Source organism: Arthrobotrys flagrans (genome assembly GCF_004000055.1).
Source record: "Arthrobotrys flagrans strain CBS H-5679 chromosome Unknown unitig_0, whole genome shotgun sequence".
Lineage (NCBI taxonomy): Eukaryota > Fungi > Ascomycota > Orbiliomycetes > Orbiliales > Orbiliaceae > Arthrobotrys > Arthrobotrys flagrans.
In genome coordinates this window covers 8154443-8176244 of record NW_027137550.1, presented here as the reverse complement: position 1 = coordinate 8176244, position 21802 = coordinate 8154443, and the positions used below count along the sequence as shown (strand labels likewise).

Below are 21802 nucleotides of genomic sequence, written 5' to 3'. Positions count from 1 at the left end.
GTGATATAATGTGACAACAATCCTATAGCCTTTTGTTCGAGTTGTTTTGTAAGCCTGGGGGAGATGGTATATCTCGCTGTTTCTATTTTGATGCAACTTGCAGTTTCATATACAACCCCTCTCGTCCTTAGCCGAGGGGGTAAACGATATGTCAAATATATACAAATAAATTAGTCGTCGTTCGCTGATGGCGGTATAATACATAGTTGTTTGCGCATTTGGTAATCAACACTTTTGACGAAGATGTCGTCCTTTCAGTGCTAGGTTTATCGTCATTTGCGAAGATATTCGTATCCGCCATCAAGCAGTGCCTCGGGTGAAGGGGTGGACGGTATCGTAGAATTGGATTCCGCTGTACCTGCAACTTGCGAAGAATTTTGATCCTCCGTACCAACTACACCATCAACTGCTTCCGCAGCCACCTGTTGGTTAGTAGTATTCGGGGCCGAAGCCGCATCAACTACCCGTGGATCAACGCTCGCCCCAGGTGTTTCCTCAGATGTGTCCGAAGCAGCAAGTGCCGTAAACCCGCCCCCCCGAGCAATTTCCTCTGCCATCATTTCCTTGTCTCTGTCATGCTTATCGCTAGATTTCCGATACAGAGTCAGCGAATTCGCGCGACTAAGGACCCATGGAATTCCCGGGACCCGAGTGTCTGTAGGAAATTCATGTCCCCCGAAAATCTTTGCCGCCAATTTATAGTCGAACATTATGTCCTCGGTCTCGCGGTTCACAGAATAGCAGTTCAGAATATCGCGCTTAATCCTCAAGGCATGGAGCTTTTCGGCCCATTCCGTTTTCTTGATGCGAATAGCTCCGTTGGTTCGGTAATATACCAAGTCACCCTTTTGTAGTCCTTCCTTGACGAGGCAATGTATATATGCATCACGGAGCCGTCTAACCTCTTTCAACTTAAGGATCCCCACGGCAAGGCCGGGCGATAGAGTGAGGACCGCATCTAAAAGAGCGTCGTAGGATATCCAACTGTATTTCGGGTTTGCGTTTCCAAGGCTTGCGTTTGTAACGTTGCCGAGATGTGTGGGGATGGGAAATGTCAAGTCCCGGTGTGAGATCTCGTCGGCTGAATCCTTCGCTCTTGCTGATTTATTTCCCTTCCCCTTCTGCCTCTCCTTCTCCCATATTTCGGACAGGCTCGTTTGCTCCGTCAGCTTGCTATGGACCGGCCGTTGTCGCACTGTCAGTTGAACCGATCCATTAGGTATCTCCGTCGCGCCCGTCTTAAGAGCTAGCTTCGCCTTCGCCCGTTCCTTCCGTTGTGCCGCCCTCTTTTCCCTATGTCGCATTTTTATTATCCCAGGAAACCTCTCCCTAAGAATCCTTCGTATATTTTTGTTGGATTCTGGGGGCGGACCGTTTTCTGGTTCTGGTAGGGATGAGCCGGATTTCATGAGCCGGATTCGGATCGCTGCATTGGGTGGTTTCTCTGGAAGCGGTTCATCTGTGGAAGTCGACAGGAAACGTTGACATCTCACCGCTGTATAACCAGCAGCACGGTATGACGTATGTGCCGTACATATTACCGCTGATAGTCGCCTGCAAACCAGCATGGCAGTATCAATTGGCGGCGTAGAGACCTCGGAATAGTAGTTGCTACCTTCGAAAGAGCGACATTGGAGGATGTGACGACTTCCACACTTTGTGCGCGATGAAGGTGGTCATCAAAAGGTTGGAGGGTTGTTGAGGGCTAGCATCGAATTTCAAGGCTGTAATTTTCCTTTTCGGGTGGGTTGTTTTACAACGTCGACAACACAAAACGCTCGAGGCCAGAGACCCTCTAAGACACTTATGAGACTGTAGGCAACCGACGTCTAGGTACGAGACTACCTCTAACATATAGAAGTTCAAATATACACTTCGCAGTAAAGACCAAAATGAGATAAAATCTAGTCTATTCTTGTAAAATTCAATAGAGTGTGGTCTTTGCAGGCTTTGCGACGGTGTGGTTCAACATCTAGTTCGAAAGGTTCAACTATTTACAAGACCTTACGATTTAGACTCTATCACAATCTTCAGATACTCACTCAAATATTCCTACGGTCGAAATCCATGCTTTAGACCCGATACTTCCCAACCAGCAACATCTACCCCCCCGTTCCTCCGGCTCCAACCACCTGACAAGGCCTCAATGCCATCTCCCTAAGACTAGTACACGCCTCAGGGATACATCTTATCGCCCCACAAGGTTAGCCAATGCCCCTTCCTCCAGTATAACCAAAATCTCAAATCACAAATTCTTACCTATGAACATCCGACACCCATTCCGCAGTACACTGTGGACTCTGAATATAGAACTTGCAGGCATTAGCCATGATGGTACAACCCACGGAGATACCGATAGCGGGCGCCCCGGCGGTGCCGTTGTTTATTTCTTGGCGGCGGATTAACTGAGAGAATGCTGTTGCTAGGTTGTGAGGAGGGTGAGGGTGGCGAGGGTGCTGAAAAGGGGCCCGGTGGGTTGGGTTTTTTGAGGGCTTGGAAGGGTGTATATCCATAGAGGGTGTATTGCTGTACGTATGGTGTTGTATAGACTTAAAGTAGTTTGAATCTTGTAATGGCCTATATTACGAATCTTGAAGCTTCGAAGTAGCTGATCGAGAAAAACCGAAGACTAAAAGCCCGTCTGCCCGTTCGCCTTAAATATTTCAAAATTGAATCTAATATCTCCAAAACTTCTACCACCTTACTGCCATTTTACTTCTAATCTTCCCTTCGAACGGCGATCTGAAACATCCCAACATCCAAAACCAATACTCATTCCCGTCAATCCTCTTATACATATTCCCAAATCTCCCGAATTCAGGATGATCGCTTATAATATCCTTCAGGATAGAGCTGTTCGGTACTCACCTAATCGAATTCCTGAACTCAGAACATCCCTTAAGAGATCTTATATGCACTTCTACTCGCGGACACACTGAGATGACGATAATACTCTACCCTCATCATATCATTATAATCGCATGGAGGCAAAGGCAAGGTTTTCAAGATTCCACCATAAGATACCATGACATTTTACTATCTAAGACGATACGCAAACATCCGCTACAGTTAATCACACTACGACGTTGCCAATGCTCCGACTTGCTGAATTGGCGAGAGTCTAACACTCTAACCCTAGATATTTGCAGAGATTAATCCTAACGATCCCGTCTTTCGAAGTGTCAATTGCAGAGTTAGTTCATAGCTAGTCTAGACTATAGCGATATAGTTAAAGAAACCCTTATAGTAAAGAAATACAATGCCATGGCTAATGCAACATTGTAAACGCCCTACGCCTTATAACGACAGAGAGGAAAGATATATCGTCTGAAAAGGTTCTATACGATCAGAACAGCAGATATAGAAGCTTCGCAGTAAGAAGTATCTATATTACCAGCCAAGCTCGCATTCAAAGCTTAGACTTCTGTTTACCACGAAAGAGGCCCTATTAAATATTTTAGCTGGATCATCCCGAAGGATATAGAGGTGATATAAATACTTGCCTCCTGGATAGCAGTTGCAACTAGCTTGCCATCTCTAGTCCAGTACTTCATCTCAACAAGGCTTCTGCCACCATCAGCGACAGAAACAACGTTCTCAACAGCAAGCCAATCACATGGATTGAAGGGCTTGTGGAAGTAGATAGTATGGTCCAACGACGTGATCCATAACAACTTTATCAAATCATCCATTAGCAAACCGTATTATATATCACAATATGGGTAATGCAAGCTATTCCATGATCCTAACAACTCACATTCTTATTCGGGATCAAAACAGCCGGGAGCTGGCTCGAGAAGGCATCGCTAGCCATTGCAAATGCTGCAGTACGGTGGCCTTTGCTTTCCGGAAGCTCACCATTGACCTTCATGTACTGGTGGATAACCCTCGAGGTCGCCGATGGTGCTTGAGCAACGAGTTTGGCCAAGCTGCCGGATCGGAGAGACTCTTCGAAGGAACGGTAAGTTTTACTCTGCCCGGTACCAGCGATAGGTATATTGGGAGTTTCTTTGAAGAAATCCTTCAACTTGGCCAATTCTATGCATCCGTCACAGGTTAGTCAACGGTTTTGTATTCTTCCAAGCCCGCTCTGACGATCAGTTCCATCGACATACCAGCATGGAGGACAGTTGGATTAGGCATTAGATGCTTAACCTCCAAAGCTGCCAAGAGAATCTCATCATTCTCCTTCAACCCATCCTTAAAGATCATTTGATAATAATCCGATCTTTTAACCGGAATCATCATATCAAACGGAGGAAAGCTCGTTGGCAACGTGTCATTGTACCTGAGTGCAGGCTCTTTCTCGAAACGATGGAACGACATTGTCGCCATGAAGACGAGCCTCGTATGTTGGAAGACATTGACGACACGATTAGCAATCGTATTCCCTGTCCTGATGCTGGAGACACGATAGACCAGGGCCTGCTTCGGGTCGGCTAAATATACCACATGTTAGCTGCCTATAATTTCCAAGGGACTGCGACTAGGAATGTGGGATAGATACTCTTATCAATGAACGTAGAATGAATCGAATGGATATCCAGAGCGGGGTCGACAGTAGCATGAGCAGCCAGGATGGCTTGAGCAATCACCTGGCCACCAAACACACTGACTGACCTCGACGGTAAGAAGTGAAAGTCAGGGTCGGATATGGAAATATTCGGATCATTCTTATCCGTAGATACTTCAATTTGCTGAAGGATTGGAGACGAGAGGTACCCGGGACGAATAGATGAGCCCATTTTTGGTATTTACTTTGCGGTGATTGAACATTAGGAAGGTATATCGATAGGAGGTGGCAAGCTGGGATGGGTTTCAAACACCAAGCTGCTAGGCGTGTCTACTTAGCATTATTGTGATGAGGTTGCGATAAGACCTGCCGACAGGTTGGATATATATGTCGATATAGCCGAGCAATAATCTCGATCGACATGTATTTAGTATATCACGACATCAGGGTAATTAGAGGCTCCAAGGTGACCCAGGGACCCGCAGCCATCACATGCATGGAAAATAGAATTGAAGCTTGATTTAGACTCAATATGATACCTATCTTCAAGGAGATGCATTTTAGGTTTCATATCAAAGGAATAGGTCACAAGAACGGTACGCCGTAGGCACTTTCGATGGTTTATAACACTACCTGGTTCACTAACCTTGCCCTATTTAGAGAAGCTATATACGGTATAGTACTATCCTTGCTAGGTCTTCTATTGCTTCAAACATCTGGACCTATCATGATTCCGAGAATATCATTCTCGAATCGATTGTATGGAGGTGTCCCGGGCCTGCTTCGCCAATAAGCGCAATTCGAACCGTCTCAAAATATTTTGATAATTTATACACCATTAAATGTTCTCCGGTGACATATTTGTTGGCTTTGTAGGACACAATTCAATCTGCTTCACACTCGACTCCTTATCTGCTCGATATCCGTATAATAAAGCTAAGGTTCCGCATCGAAGTTTCCGCTAGCGGTTACAAACGCCCGCTTATTATCGATGCTTAAGTCAATGGCTAGTCGTACGTATCGCTGTGTCGATGAACTCGAGGTTATTGGAGCCATGAATTGACTTCACGCGCGCCCCAGCCCATGTGAGGTTGGAGTTGGGCAGCATCCTTGCTAGCAATAGCACGTACAGAACTGCATCCTCACCTTCAACTATTGAGCTATCAAATATACGGGGGCTAACAGCTCGATACACTCAAAGACCTCAGAATGAAGCATGGGGATTGTACAAGCCTCGTCAACCGAATTCATCGATAACCACTGTTACGCTACGATTCGGTCGGGGACTATATACTGTGGTTTAACGGCTCGAGGGGCCGGCGACTTCGAAGACGCACGATAGTATTGGTCATTGAATACATCATTCCAGATCCTCCTCGGCGATATTGATCTGCTCAAGTTTCATGCCTACCATGCCATGATTCCAGGCAACATCGCCACCTACGACAGGGTAATCCGAACATATAGAACCCCTAGGCGACAGCGTTTCGATATTTCGATTCCTAGGAGCATAGTACCGCACCTAAATCAAAACCAGTAAATCCACCGACCCATGGATCTATTGAAACACTTCAACGTCGCTTTCATTCGATCGATGATGGATTAAGTGCATGGCCGGTCGGCCGTCGGCAGAGCAATAGGTTTCAAACATCCTGCAATATCAACCCAGGGTACCCAGTTTTCCTGTCTTGTATTGAGATTCAGACAGGGTATACGCTCACGCGTGTGTGCTCTATCGAAATTCTGACTCCTTACGACCACAAGAAACATGTACATGGTATATAGGCATCCAACACCGATAGCGGAATATTCAGACCCAGCGAGCCAATAATTCCCCGCATTCATAACTCACCTTTCCCGAGGCAACCCCGCAAAGGCAAAGGCAAGTACCGCGGATTTCACTTGCATGCTGCATCTACAAGGTAACATCAATGACCAACATTAAACAAAAGAAGGGAAGGGCATAATCCAAGGTCTCAAGATAGCCATGGCAGCAGGTGGGCAAACCGGATCCTTCTGATATCTTGCCGTGTCCAGGCAGAAAGAAAAGATTACAGACTACATGTATGTAGGTCTCACCACCCCGCTCCTAAACCCATTCAAACCTCTCTCAATATGAAATTTCACACAGCAGGGTCCATGCATCTGACCTGCTGCCTCTCTACTTAGCAAATTAAAACCAGGGTGTTCCAAAACCCACTAACCACTTCAAACCCAATTGCAAATCAATCACAAATTTCCACACCCAACTACCCGTCCCTATCACTTCCCAATACCATTCTCACAAATCCCGATTATCTCTCCTGGAACCGTCGAGGGTCTCTCAAGTGATGCAATTAGCCCCTCCAAAACCCCATGTCATCTCAAAAATCCTATGCGTAATCCGTGATGGTGGTAGCAGCTACACTGCTTCCGCATATGCGGTTACTCTGCAGCTGGACTCTTCCTTGTCCACAAACACTAACAAACAATGAAGTTTCGGACGCTACAGAGTCATGGCCAAGGAAAGAAAAAACCATCATAACTGTCTTTCTCGTAACCGCTCACACATATAGCATACTCGCCGTGTGAAAATAACTTGTGATACAATTGAAACCATAATCCACGGAATTACGAATCAGGGAAGCATCAATGCATATCAAATGACAGGACACGTGCGCAAAAGGAACGGCAGATGAAAACTGCATGAATAAACCCAAATACAATAATTATTTCTAAGAGATTCCGGTCATGAGAGCCACCTCCTTGGTCATCACACCCAATTGTTGGTGCTTCAATACTCGAAGGCCAGAGTTCGTGAAACCAAATGAATTATTCCTGAAAAGCTGTCAGCATCGGAAAAAAATAGTCATCACGCCCCAACAATTATGCATCTCTGCACATTTCTTCAATGTAATTATTCCCATCTTCAAACTTTGTTTCAAAAGGTTTCCTTACCTGCCTCACCTAGCGCTTAAAAAACAGTATACAACGTCTACCAAAATTAAGATAAGAATCTAGTTAGTCCTCGGAGACAATGGCCCTCGAATCCCCATATGTTACCAAAATAGTCACCCCAACTCGGCGTGTAATACAGAAGCATCTCGTTCCCCAAGTTCTGGATAAAGTTTCTAGTAATTTATAGCAAAAAAGTTGGAGTTGCTCTACATATACGATACAACAGTCCTTCATATTGTTTGCTGTTCTTTTTTTTTTTCGAGCCAAGCTCTTTTCTAGACCGGTCGACCATTCGGAAATGGTAAAGGTAGTGAATCGATGGCCGTAAATAGTAAATCCAACGTGACCATTGGAATATAAATCCAGTCTCGTCGTTGAAATAGACGGATGGAGTTAAAAACGCATTAGTTATTATTATTGTTGTTGTTGTTTCTTCGGCGCCGGCCGTTGGAATGGTAGGTACCGTGAACCGTGTCAATTGTTCCTGTTAGCTTGGTTCGAAGACGATGCCATGGAGCATCATATTCCGCAATTGAGCTGAAGCTCCACAAATAAATCTTCAATTGAGACAGCTAAGATTATGAATTCAGTCCAGATCGCGTTTCGAATTTCTACTCTCATCTCATATTGAATTTTTAATTGAAAGTGGTGTGCAGCCCAGTTCCCAGAAAAACATTGGAACGATGGAAATTGCATTTTTCCTTGAGCCAAGTGCCAGTAGGCACTATAGTGATATCCCGCAAATACGGCGAAGCAAAGGAGCATCCATTCGAAATTCGTGAACCGTGTTGACGTTGCATTTGCAATCCAGCCAAGGCGGCCGGCATTAACGGTTCTCTCCGACGACAGTTGGAAGCCGTCGAAACTTTGAATATAAACGAGACATCATATATTACATGGCACATATTACATATGCATATATCGCATAAACGTCGGAGTCAGAAAATTCAACTATCTGGCAAGACTAATGCGAGAAATTGAAATCAAAAAAATCACACTAAAACCCCGGTTCGATGGGACCATACTAAAACGTCTGTTTCTCAAGCTTGGCTTGTCCTTTGTTCGGCTTCAATTCAGCTAGTCCTCTACGCAGTCCGTGCGTTTTGCCATTTGACTACGCCAAGGCAGCACTGGGCAGTAACCATACCTCACGCCCGAGCTCCAAGCTTCCTTCCATATGTTCCTGTTGGAATATTGGACCTGCAAACCAAACACGGCCGGTCCCAATTCCCGGAAATTAGTCTTTGAGAGCTACCTTCAGGTCCGTCCGTCTGCCATCCACGTTTTATTCCTCGTATTTGTACTTACAAAGTACCCATGGTCCTTTTTGAAACTAGAGGGATTCATAGTTTAGCGTGGTAGCTTTTTTTCAAGGGTTTTTTGCAGCACTCAATTCATGCAATCGATCAATTAAGAAAGCATGAGGCTCGACAAGTCTTAGTGTCTAGGACTCCAAGATCGATCGTATACTTCGCTGGAACATCTGACACGGCGATAAGTCTATCCCTTGATCATACTAGTTCTTTAGCTAGCTAGCCTCGGGATGCCTTCCATTCCAGTTGAAAGAAATTCAGATCCACAGCGTAGCTTTCTCCGTCGGTATTTTACAATCCGAGCCCTTTCGATAAAGTACCTGAGACCTACTCATCCATCCCGGAGTCACCTGAATCGGAACGGTCTTGCAAGGGTGCAATGTGAAAAGTGGAGACCTTAGATCGCTCGGAAAGTGGCGGGAGGAACGTGCTTTCCCTCACACGGACCTATACTGTCTCGCTATTGACATGTATTAAGGGTCCGCCGCTTATCGATTCGATAGCAGTTCCCCACATAGATACACGTACCTCCAATATCATCCTAGAAAGGAGGGTCCTAGAAGAAATTTCATTCGTACGATAGATAGGTGTCATCCTGATTGCGACATGATTAGGTGCTGCTGGCATACTCGCATCGAGTTGCTCGATCAATTTAGTAGACGTCTTTCAGAACTTTGAAGACGGGGTTCTCCCTTGTAGCTGGTAGAGTCTGCGACGGCGCCAGCATCTTGCAGCAATACCTTATCAAAGCACGGGTTTTCTTAGCATATGCATGGGGGATTTATGAGACGAAGGGCCTTGAAAAAATTAAGTTTCGGATGCAATGCAGGTCTCTGGTCTATTATGATTAAGAAATAGTGTAAAATAAACCAGTTACATGCTAACTACACGGCCAAGAAAGGGCGTGCGTGCCGTGAAAACGTTTCTTTCAATTCCAGGTTACTTGGTTCCGAGCTTAAGCTTCCTGGTCAAGTCTAACTGCGGGGTTACCTTCAATGAAATTCAGATCGACCTTGTGGCCAAGTAACTCTCTAATGTTCGAAACGCCATACCTGTTTGAACAAAGAAGAAAACTGGTTAGTCTAGACGATCCTAGAACAAAATATTTGTGCGGCAGAGCTCATGACTGCGCACTTACTTGATCATAGTTGGTCGTTCCAAACTCAGCCCCCAACCGTGGACCTTCATACCCTTGGGCAACCCCATGCTCTCAAGCATCTCCGGCCTGAACATGCCGGAGTTACCAATCTCAACCCACTTGCCCAGCCCTTCATGCCAGCTAAAGATTTCCATACTAGGTTCGGTGTAAGGGTTGTATGCTGGCTTGAAACGCAGCTGCTTTACACCCATCTTGCCAAAGAACTCGTTCATGAATCCGATCAGGTCTCCGAGGGTAAGATCGAAGTCAGCAATGACACCTTCTACCTGATGGAACTCTGCCAAATGTGTCGCATCTACTGTTTCATTTCTGAAAACCCTGTCGATAGAGAAATAACGCGCGGGACGAGGGTCCTGGGCTAGCTTGTACAACATCGCGGCAGATGTTGCCGTAGTATGAGTTCTCAAAACAAGCTTGAGCGATTCATCGCCCTGCCAAGGGTACCTGTACCCTAGGGAACCGAACTTGCCGGTTTCGTGGACTTGCTTGATATTATCCCAATACTCGGTTAGAAGTTCCCCGTTTTCATTACGAGGCGGGTCGGCCTTGGGGGGGTCCGAAATGAAGAAGGTATCTTGTACATCCCGGGCAGGATGTTGTTGGGGCACGTAAAGGGCGTCGAAGTTCCAGAAACCAGACTCAACGAACCTGAGGCATTAAAAGTCCTGAAGTTAATCATTTTCCCGCGGTTATAGAATATCTTTGGGTAGGGATAGCATAGGATACTGACTGGTTTGTCGGCATCTCAGTGAAGCCCATTTCAAAGAAAATCTGACGGAATTCGTGGCGAACTTTCCCCACTGAAACAAATGACAGTTAGCGGTCGTCTCCCATGCGCAATTTAGTCGTTAATATGACAGCAACATACAAGGGTGAAGTGCTCCAGCCATGGCAGGTGCTCCTAGTGCTTTGAGATTGTACGGCTTGAAGGTTAGTTCTTGCCATTTGCCACTACAACCACAAGTATCAAGTCAGCTTCGTGCCACCCAACGACTCAAACGTAGACTCGAATGTCCCGTCCCAACCTTGCCAACATATCCGCGTCCAGATCCGTATACTCCTTCAATATTTCCAAGGCGAATTTGACTCCCTTCTTGATGGTGAAAGCGACCTTCTTCTGGGCGACGATCAACTTCCGTTTCTTGAGATCCGCTACTGTAGCTGCGTCGGAGAGAGACCCCGACTGGGAGATGGTCTCAAGGAGGCTTCTTGTAACATCGTTGATAGAGTCGACCTGTCGCCGTCATTAGCTTACAGACCGACCGGAAATCTCCGTTTAATGACGACTAACCCCGGATATTATCTTTGTCTTGTCCTCCGGGTGTTTCTTAATCCAGCCTTCTTTGAAAGCTCTAGCCTGTCCGACTTTTGCGGAAGCCGGATCGCTCGCAAACTCATCCTGCTTCTATTCGAGCCATCAGAAAAATCCTTCGTCTGTCAATGGTACTGAAGCAGCAAACCCACAGCAAGATCGGCAATCCTGAACTCCCCGAGACGATGAACTATCTCCCAGACCTTCACCTCGTGACTTCCAGTTTCGAGAATCTGTTGTCCCTCGGCAGTCAAAACATTGTAATCGGTCTCTCGTGTTTCATATGTAATCATTTCCTTGGAATGCAGCGAGTCAAGAGCTGCCTTCAATGCGGTGAAGAGTAATGTTGGAAAATCATTCTCAGACGTCAGGGTAGCAGTGGGCGAAGCATCAAGCTTTTGCAAGACCTCTGTTTGTAGCTCCGCCATTGTGGGCTGCTGGAACAAATAGTTGGTGTTTCAAGCGGGTCGGATGGTAACAAGTTTCGAGAAATTGTTTCTGGAAGACGCCAGGATGCTGTGAATGAAGTCGTTCTGGACTGCTTGTAGGTGTCAATGTCGATGCCGATGCCGTCGATGGGAGGTGGTTGTTGTTGTTGGAGGTGACAGCTGCGACTTTTTTTTGGTATCAGACTGAATGACTGCACTGAAAGTACTGCGGGGCACAACTGCGCCCAAACAAGTGGGATGGATGAATCATAGCCACAGCGATGCCATTGTATGGAATATAAAACGTATACTCCACGCAGGAGGAAAGAAGGAGAACCATGTCCTTGGCCCCTGCCAGTTTTTATTGTCTTCAGCTGCTCCATCATCATTATTATCGTCCCCATCACCGAACATTGCTATATTCTTCCATTGATATATTTGACCACATCTGTGGCTAGTGAGTAACTGTGGCTGGTGAAAGAGGGGCAATTGGTGGCGCCTGTGGCTGGTAATGTGGCTTCCCCCGCCACAAAAGGACACTTCCGCCCCGAACGTACTCCATAACGCCTGATAAGATTTTTCGCGTCCCGATCGGAAAGAAGCCACGCATAGACTAAACCTTCTACGGATAAAAGAAGATAGCGATAACTGGGCGGAACTCTGACTTGGCTTGGATTGCTTCCTGACCTTTTCGATTGGCGATGAACTAGCAGCAAACTTCAGTTTAGGATCCCGTGCTCGAAATTCGCGCAAGAACTGGTGTCATAAAGATTGCCTTCCTTGCCCTTGCTTGAAGATTCTTCTGCCTCTCGAGCTCGTGCTAGCTAGCGTCTTCCACGTTAATATTATCCCTGATTGACATCCCTGAACAACTGCTACATAAGAGGGGCATCTTGCGAGAAACTTCTTTTTATCAATCCTTCATTCCATCTAACTTTTATTAAACTAGGTGCAAAAGGGCAGGGATTAATTTTTTTTTTTTATCGGCGGAAGAAACAATATCACCGGAATCAATATCGTCATCCCATCAATCTCACCGGCCGTTTCAAACCTGCATCTTAATTCTGTTGGCTTTTTCCAGGCTAATACCCAAAAGAAATTCCGAAAATGGTGGCCGCCGAAGCTTCACAGAAACTGCACAAGCTTCACGATGAGCTTCGTGGCGCATTAAAGCAATATCCAGACTTCCCACAGCCAGGAATCATCTTTGAGGATATCCTACCGTTGTTTTCCTCCTTCGAAGTCCACTCTAAGCTCATCGATGCTCTCGTCCTCCAAGTCATTGAGGCTTTCCCTTCGAAACCGGATGTGATTGTCGGTCTCGATGCCCGCGGATTCTTATTTGGCCCTACGCTAGCCCTCAAGCTCGAAGCCGGTTTTGTCCCTGTTCGGAAGAGGGGGAAGATGCCCGGTGAATGCGTCAGTGAGAAATATGTGAAGGAGTACGGCGAAGATTGGTTTGAGATGCAAAAGGACGTTATAAAACCTGGTCAGAAAGTCCTTGTTGTGGATGACATAATTGCGACAGGTAAGCTTAAACCAACATCCGTTCCATAGCCCAATGCGGTGCAAATCAACAGAGAAATATCCCTTGCATGTGCTGTGCAGCTTCGCGTTGAAAAATCCAAAAGAAAAATTACAGATATTTCTTCACTATAAACTGAATAAGCAGCTGACAGCAGAATTTCCTTTGTTTCTAGGTGGATCGGCTTCCGCCGCAGGATCTTTGGTTCGCCAACTAGAAGGCGATCTTCTAGGATATCTATTCATCCTCGAGCTTGATTTCCTCAAGGGGCGAGATAAGCTAGACGCACCGGTAATCACATTATTGCATTAGAAGGTCAAAAAGATGTAATACTGGAGAGTCCTGTCCGCTGTTTGTTTCATAATGATAGAGAATAGACTACCTCATGTGAAATACCCAAGTCTGTACGCTACCGAGTGTTTTTATTGTGCCGTTAGTATAGTATTGCTATGACCGGATCAGTAGCGATGTATTGGAATATCGGAACTTATATCATGTAGGACCCTCCATAGCTAGGGGCTCACCGTTCCGGCGGTATATATCCCATAACGCCCAGTGCTTCGGGCCATGGCTTGGTCGCATAGGGGCTCCAATCGAAGCTTGAAATTAATAATTTGATAGATGGTGCTAGAATATCAAATATAATGCAACGCACACCCTTTACTCCGCACCGCCTATAGCTAAGTGAATGCGCTTGTTTCAGCCAATTTTCAAAGTAGGAATTCGAATGAACCCATATGACTAGGTCGGCCGCTGCGCGAGCTCGAGTTCATAGCAACGGCATACCATCGAAAGTTGATATGCACGGTTGACCTATTCTATTCTCGATTTGGTAGATTTCTTGTCTGAATCAGCAGACGGACGGTGCCTCATTTTTATGACCTTTCATTTCGCCAGTGAGCATTGGCATAGAGGGGTTCCCATGACCGAATTGTAGCCGAAGACGCTAAGTTAATATTCAGGTGCATGATATGAGTTCGTATACGGTCGTATACATAGTCCACGGGCTATTAGGCGTAACAACACTCTTGCAATTCAATTTTGGTATACCTGAGACTGGGGAAAGATTCAAGATTCGGCTAATACAGCCACCAACCACAGCAGAGATCCGCAGTGTCGTTCATTCCCATCGACCAGAAACAACGGCACCAAGAATCATATCCAGCACAGCGACACAAGATTCTAAGACAGCGAGAAAAATCAGATCGATGTTAGTAGCCGGTGCAGTGTTACCTAATTACAAGTACAGAAAGGGCCATGCAGCCGACTCGATCAGGCAATTCGATACTTGTCAAGAGGTTACACCAAGATGGCGGTCGCGGACACTATGGCTTCCCTGATTTGCCGTATCCTTATTTGTACCTCTGCACTTCCAATGTCACTAAGTGGTACATGTATACAGAGTATTGATCTGTGTGCCTATATGTACATGTACAGACATGATGTATGTACGCTGACATATACGTCCCTTCTCGCTTCGAGATGGCACATCTGGGCGGTATCTGGCTTGAAGCTTCAACCCGGTTTCCTTATGCTGCATCCCCAAAACCATCCTTGCAAAGAGCATTGTGGCGTCTGCTGTGCTCCTGAACTACCGTCTCCTCCCAGCGCAGGAAAGAATCTAGACCACAGATCGATAGATCCCAACAGAAGCTACTTGTATAAAAAAAAAAAAAAAAAAAAAAGTCCCCGGGTTGTAATTAGTGTCTGTGTCGACTCATTTTTTCCCCATGCCGCTGTCACAAAAATTCAAGGCTGGAAGCAATCCGCGGGGTTCTCGCGCCAAGACCGATTGTTCCTAATAGGATTCTGGGATCGATCCAACAAACCAAAAAAAAAAAACATGAGACCCCCCATCATTAACTCCATTGAATCCAAGCATCCGGATCCTCCCAGACCCCCGTACATAGAAAACATTCGTTTCCAGCGGGCAATATCGGAAGCACACCACTCCATCTCAACGGCTAACTACCTGTCGCGACACCGGCACAATCGATGCAATCAATTAACGGTTCGTTAACACTCCTCTCCCATGATTTTAAGACGGCTCTTGATAGGATTTCCTGTATCTTGCGCCTACCGTGCAATATTCAAAGCGGCATGCGGGATGTTGTGCTCCGTACCTCATTCACATTCCTTGAAACCCCATCCAATCTGTGGCCCCGCGGCCGGAGTCACATACGCATGCCATCCAAGTGGTAATTCACAAATCACATGCGCTAGCTATCGTACTAGTGTCCAGCATGTATCGCGGATGTTAAATTGAGGCTCGGCAGCTACCACCCACCGAAAGGCAAAGCTTCAGGCAAACTTCAGGCAAGGTTTGAACTATCCTGTCCAGGAGAATCCCCTGCCCAGCCATAGTCTCTGGGAAGACTATTGAGCCTCCAGAATTTCCTTCTTGTAGACAATTGGGGCATCATCTATGGATCGCGTCTAAAGGGTCCAGGCTTATCTAGTGGCTCGGCAGACATCTCCCCCAGACGAAGCTTTGGGTTGGCTGGTAATGGTATTTAAACTTTTACAAAAGCGGTCGTGACCGGAATTCCAGAACTCAATTTTATATTTCAAAGTGTGGAACCGCAATCTTGCACCGATAATCCTGACCAAATACCCTTGACGCAAGGACGGGGTAGCAACCCTTCGATCATTAGGCATTTTCGGCTAGCCCCAATTGTATTAAAAGTCAGCCAGAGAATGGTCTTGGCTTGAACCTGCACCGTCTCGATTGGAATCCCATGCACTTTGAAGCTTTCCTGCGGCCAAAAAGCAATTACCTACCAGAAAATGCATACAATTTCTTGGTCCAGCCAGGGGAAAAAAGCAAGAACAAATTGTGAGTGAGCTTTCGATTAAAGATACACATCAAAGACCTGTTCAGGTTCATTTCGACCGGGTACTTTAACGGAAGTCGACAATCGCTAGCGTAACACCAGTGCATCGGCCTTCACTTATCGCCCGTTGCCCTGGAATGTTCTATTTTTCGGGTGCCTGTATGATAAGAATTGTCATATCTGTCAACTATATGAATTTTAAAAAAAGAAATACCACTTCAAAACAACATGTCAAATCTGACGCTTCTACAACATGTTAATATTTCTACGCCTTGAAACGAATCGAATCGCGAAAGTCAAACTCGCTTCGATTCCGTATCCACATCTTACGTTGTGTTTCTAAGGTCGATGTCTTGCAGCTTTCAAAATTTGGAGACGAGAAAAAGAGTGGCCACTGGTGCGTTTCCGGTGTGCACGGGCTTCGACCGGGTTATTCCTTCGCTGCAGCTCTGGGCCATGAACGACTATTATGGTCCCCCCACTGCGCTATGCAAGGTACCTACACCATGAATGCATTGACGGTGCTTTTTCCTAATGCATGTTCCAAGGTTGACTTACGGAACCGAACGAAAGGCATGGCCCATCCAGTTCGAATGGAGCAGCTAAACGAAACCGGAGCAGCTTGCATGTTCGTCGAGGTATTTTTTTTTTTTAATACCCCATCCGGGCAGTATCGAGCTCTTTCCTACGCTATGTTAACCGTGCACACCCGGGAATCATAATGTACTGCTTTTCTCATAAATTTCCATTTCACTTGCCGGCTACTCGCCTGTTTCCACCTTGAATTTCATTCAAGATGGAGATTCGCAAAATACGTCTACCGTCGAGGCTTATCCTGACCCTTCTTGTTGCGAGGTTTCAGAAGGGGTGACTATGCCGTTTTCTGGGATCCGTCCAACAGGCCTTGGAGGAATGGGAAGTCTACTCGATAGCCTAGCAGGGAAATGGAAGCCTGAGCCTTAAGGTGTGGTTCTTTGTCAAATCAACGGGACTTGCTTCGTAATTCTAGAAATTGACCGCACCTTTTTTGGCCCCGCATATGTATTTTTTCTTATTAGGAATGGGATGATCCTTTCAACGGGCCCTGGGAAGAAACTTCGAAATTAGCAAATTTGTAGGCTTGGAATTTAGTTTTTTTGACACAAGCACTGCATCGTACACGGTTACTTCCTTTACAGCTCCCCACCATGATCTTATTCATTCCGAGAGCAATCGCAGCCAGTTTTCTTTGATAGAAAAGAAAAAAAAAGAGTCGGGCATTTACCCGTCTTCGTCGATTTACACCCCTGTACATACGTATGATCGCGGAAGACACCCATACCGACTGATTTCAACTGAACTGGAGGCTTCCGATCTAACTAGCCCCCAGTTCTAGCGTCATCGACCTTATAATTATAGGACAGGGTCTTGGAGAGAAACGCCAGATGTTCTCGCTAGTTGTGCCCCATAAATATTTTTCAGATTTACCTCTCTCTTACCGTGGTTGCAAAGAGCTCGATAGCTTGTCCGCCTAGTTAGCCTCTAATAATCTAGTCGTGGATACCATTCTCGTCTCCGAAAGTCACTTGAGGCTATATCTAGAACAAAAGTTAGCCAAACCGTTCTCGCAACGGTTGGAGGATATAAAATAATAAAGGTCAACCGTTTCCTTTTCTAAGAATATTAAGGGACAAAAAAAAGACAAGAAAAAACAAATTTGTGTTTCTTTTCCCTTGATTCCTTCTATATCCCACAGATCATTATACATACAACATAGTCTGGTCTCACTTACTACTTCCCGCCTTTCAAACTTGACACGGACTTGCATCTAGGGCGCATGAGGAGCCCCACCTGCACTTGCTTCCACGTAAATTCGAATTCACTCTTATACAAACGGTTAACTAGAAACAATCCAACATTCGAACAAAAAAGGCACTTGCTAAAACGACGTCTATCTCCCTGTACCCTTCATCCTTACATCTTAGTTGCGGCGGCGGCGCAATTTAACATTTTCAAAACTCAGGCACCGCGCTTGTGTGCCTACTTTAGGTCTCTTGCCAGCTCGGAAGGAAGAAATAGTTGGTTATTTAACCCCTTCCAACTGTCCACGTTATTGTTTGTAAAACTTCTTCGCCTTGCATATTTCCAGCTTCCCACCTTTTTCTTTTCTCGGTTCCATTATATCCCCACTTTGAGGGTTATTGTTAGTTGGAGGGGTAGGCAACAGACATAACATTTGTCTAAAAGTCCACATCCACATCCACAATATCTGGTCTTCTCAGAAGAAAGATCGAACCAACATACTGCCCCTCCCTCTTCCAAACATCCCTAGCGACTCTCGTTATAGACCCGATTTTTTTACAAGTTATACCTTAGTCAAGGGAAGACAAGACGCAGTGCGCTTCAGGGGCAAAAGCAAGTTCTGTCTCGACGCTTCTAAGCCTAGCAACTGTGCCAAACAAAAAAAACATCCTACGGAGACGTTCCAAAGGTTTGGAAAGAAGCAAATAGGGGAGATGGCTACTGACACCGACGTCCATAGCATACAATCTCACTCATCATTGCCAAATTCAAAGCACGAGTCTAATTGTTATATACCTTGGTCTTCATCCGACTGGCACTCAAATAGAAGCCCAGTCCCCACGACCAGAGACGAGGATTTGGAAGGATCAGACTACAACAGTTCGCATAGCTGGTATACCATCAATCACGATTCTTACAGTGATATGGTAAGTTATACGATCCATTATACTACCAACTTAACATCTATCAACTTCACACAAACTTTCCCCCTACTCATCACCTTCTCTTAGAACATTGGTACCATGGTAAACTGTTATACCATGTTGCCATATACATGTTCTATGAAGAACTACACTTCTTCTTGATCAATGTTGCCTCAAAGTCATTTCACCATCATTCCTCACTATAGTGAAGATGACTACGAATGCACATAACATTATATCGCCTATATATCTTCTTTAATATGGGCTATGCAGCATGAAACATTCATTGATTATTAATATTGGCAATTTGCATGTCCCACATATTTGTGGGACATGCATATGCTAAACCCCCCAAAGTTAATTGTTTTTTCTCTTGTATGACCATTGTTCGAACATTTCGGTTCGCTAATCTGAAATATACCGCGTTTTCCCATGAATAGGGCCCCATTACGTATCAGGACAACGGCATTGAATCAAACCAGGGAAGCACTTATCCGTCTTACCGAGTCAGAGATTCCGTATCTCCTCCCGCTTCAGACCGTAGGAATAGCGTTTATCACCCAGGAACCCCTTTGGCCCCACCAATGAACGTGGTATCTTCTAGCGTATCTCCCGGCTTATCCAGCCGCGGGAAGTCACATTATTCAACGGCTTCCATAGGATCACCAAGCCTATACGGCTCTAGCCCAAGAACTTCAAGTATCAGTGTTGGGAATGGTTCTATGCAATTCCCAAGTCAAATACTTAAATATAACGAGTCTTCTCTGAACTCCATTTCAGAAAACCAATCCACCAGCCTTCCTTCAAGCTTTCCAGGCACTTCTTCAACAACTCTCACACCTCCAGCCATGAATCGAACTCATTCTGGACCTATTCTCAAGTCCAATGAAAGGAGGCTCTTTAACCCAGCTCATAGCAGCCTTCCTCAAATCTCCTTCCAACAGAACTCTCCAGACGCACCACCACCAAGTGGCGATATCAAGGCGGAGTTTGAACCTGCTCCGCAACATACTATGTTTGGCCATAATGGTAGCCCATATCAAAAGCATGACTTCGAACCTACTCTCCAGACGATGTACCCAATGACATTGCCTACTATGGCGCCAGTCCACCCAACCCCATTCACCAACGGTGCTGGTGGAAACACCTACTTCACCCCTCACGCTGCGCATCTTGAGGGTGTTCCAACCCACCATCAACATCCACAAGGATTGTTGACAGAGTCCTTTGGTGAACCTAATGGCCATGCCCATGGCTATAGGCCGAAGCGCGGGTACGGAGTCATGGAAGGCTACGGACATTGGTCATCCCCAGATGGCATGCCGATGCCCAAACCAGCCAAGCGTCGAAAGTCATCCGCCACACAGCCATGGCAGCTCTCTGATGACGACAGATATCTCATCAAACTTAAAGACGAAGACCAGCTTCCCTGGAAAGAAATCGTACTACGTTTCAAGGAAGAAGGACGAGGGAGCCACCGTGTTCCAGCTTTGCAAATGCGCCTTAAGAGGATCAAGGAACGAATCAGGCAATGGTCTCCGGAAGATGTAAACAACCATCATTTCCTCCTCCCAAACACACGGTGCTACCCAGTGCGACAACCTCAAATGCTTATAAGAGCATCTGGCTAACTAATATTTTGTCCGTGTGCGTCACGCCCGGCCCCCGTGGCCGGTCTACGTCTACCACATCATTCTCTTCCCTCTTTCAATAGGAGAAATTACTTGACGACGCAAAGAAATGGATCGACAAAAACTACTGGGAAATCGTTGCCAGCAAGATGGTGGAGTACGGCAGAAAGGAAAAGATACCCGGAACTTCCTGTGAGAAGAAATGGAAGGCGTTAAACGCCAGGCGAGAGTCGGAATCTAGATCTGGATCTGGACGAGTGCCTCAAGATGACCTTCCACCGCCTTCACAATCACACTCCACCACTACGAGCCCAGCGACAAATTTCAGTAGCTACGAAGAAGAAGGTGTTGCTTGTTGAGGTTTGTTTTGTGATGCGCACACATAATTTCCTTTCTCACGTTTTGTTCTGTATTGTTTACTCTGATTCCTATTGTTCCTGTATTATCTTTGCTTTCTTTTATGTCTGGATATCATTAGGAGTTCAAACGGATCGGCAGAGGTTTGCTTAATATCATAGGTCGCTTTCATATTATATACCACTTTATACAGGGCTCGACTTGTTCTTCTTGTTTGTTGTTTTCGGTACAACTAGTCACTCGTTAGGCCCCTCTTTTCTCCGACTTGTCGATGCTATTACATCCTTTTTGCATGCAAATGCTCTACAGTCGGCTTGTATTCTCACTCTCCCCTTCTCAGTCACGCTTTTTCTTTTACTTTTTTTTTTTTTAGTATAGTTATGTATGGGTTCTTCAGGTCTTGGTGTTTGCTCTTCGATTCCACAAAAATTCAGGCATTATTTCCACTCCCATTCCACGGCAGGCTACGTCGTTTCAATTCCCCGCGCGCGAGTGAACAAACATAAAAAATATTTTTCCCATTTGGTATTGATACAGGGCACGTTAAAGATCAATGTCGATGGCCGATGGAGCTGTGGGGCAGCTAGTCTAGATTTTGCTGAGACGCTGTAATTCGTTTTTCACTTTTGTAAATTTTTATTTTTATTTTTATTTTTTTCACTATAGTCGTCGACATAGTTCTCGTTTCATTCTTTTCCTTGATTCTTTTTCTTCTTACTTAATTCTTTCTTTCTTTTACAGACTAAAATACTATCCTGTATCTAGTAGTTCTCCATTAGCTTGAGAGAGAGAAAAAGCACAATACAATGGTATCTCAAGCTCAAAGTCAACCAGCCATCCCAGTTTAAAGCACTTAGTGTGAGCAGGCACAATGGTTCAGATCAGCTTATACATGTATATGACGTTAATATCATAGCCTCGTGAGGCTTTGCAAGCGCAAGAGCTAGCTTAAACACATGGCGCATGATCATATGAATATATTACTTAATGTGGATTCCAACGACCCGAAGTTCGAAGCCTCGTGTTTGAAGTTCAGAAATTATACGAGTGACAAGAAACTCGTAGAAAGCCAATATCCGTTGTGCATG

The 21802-nt window shown here is 45.5% G+C and overlaps 5 protein-coding genes across 5 annotated transcripts; 2 read left to right on the top strand and 3 right to left on the bottom strand.

Moving 5' to 3' along the window:
- Positions 1-272: 272 nt before the first annotated feature.
- Positions 273-1304, bottom strand: DFL_005384 (uncharacterized protein; the record flags this gene model as incomplete). The annotated part of the gene is made up of 1 exon (XM_067634636.1): positions 273-1304. One exon carries the CDS (start codon positions 1302-1304, stop codon positions 273-275), a length of 1032 nt encoding a protein of 343 aa, XP_067492685.1.
- A 2124-nt stretch (positions 1305-3428) lies between these two features.
- On the bottom strand, positions 3429-4745 carry DFL_005383 (uncharacterized protein; the record flags this gene model as incomplete). The annotated part of the gene is made up of 5 exons (XM_067634635.1): positions 3429-3445; positions 3500-3674; positions 3758-4038; positions 4116-4439; positions 4508-4745. The coding sequence occupies 5 exons, from the start codon at positions 4743-4745 to the stop codon at positions 3429-3431; spliced, it is 1035 nt and encodes a 344-aa protein (XP_067492684.1).
- A 4973-nt stretch (positions 4746-9718) lies between these two features.
- Positions 9719-11662, bottom strand: DFL_005382 (uncharacterized protein; the record flags this gene model as incomplete). The annotated part of the gene is made up of 7 exons (XM_067634634.1): positions 9719-9815; positions 9902-10570; positions 10653-10722; positions 10791-10873; positions 10948-11156; positions 11214-11327; positions 11387-11662. The coding sequence occupies 7 exons, from the start codon at positions 11660-11662 to the stop codon at positions 9719-9721; spliced, it is 1518 nt and encodes a 505-aa protein (XP_067492683.1).
- Positions 11663-12769: 1107 nt separating this feature from the next.
- Positions 12770-13499, top strand: DFL_005381 (uncharacterized protein; the record flags this gene model as incomplete). The annotated part of the gene is made up of 2 exons (XM_067634633.1): positions 12770-13190; positions 13363-13499. The coding sequence occupies 2 exons, from the start codon at positions 12770-12772 to the stop codon at positions 13497-13499; spliced, it is 558 nt and encodes a 185-aa protein (XP_067492682.1).
- A 5017-nt stretch (positions 13500-18516) lies between these two features.
- Positions 18517-20716, top strand: DFL_005380 (uncharacterized protein; the record flags this gene model as incomplete). The annotated part of the gene is made up of 3 exons (XM_067634632.1): positions 18517-18729; positions 19167-20273; positions 20441-20716. 3 exons carry the CDS (start codon positions 18517-18519, stop codon positions 20714-20716), a joined length of 1596 nt encoding a protein of 531 aa, XP_067492681.1.
- Positions 20717-21802: the final 1086 nt, after the last annotated feature.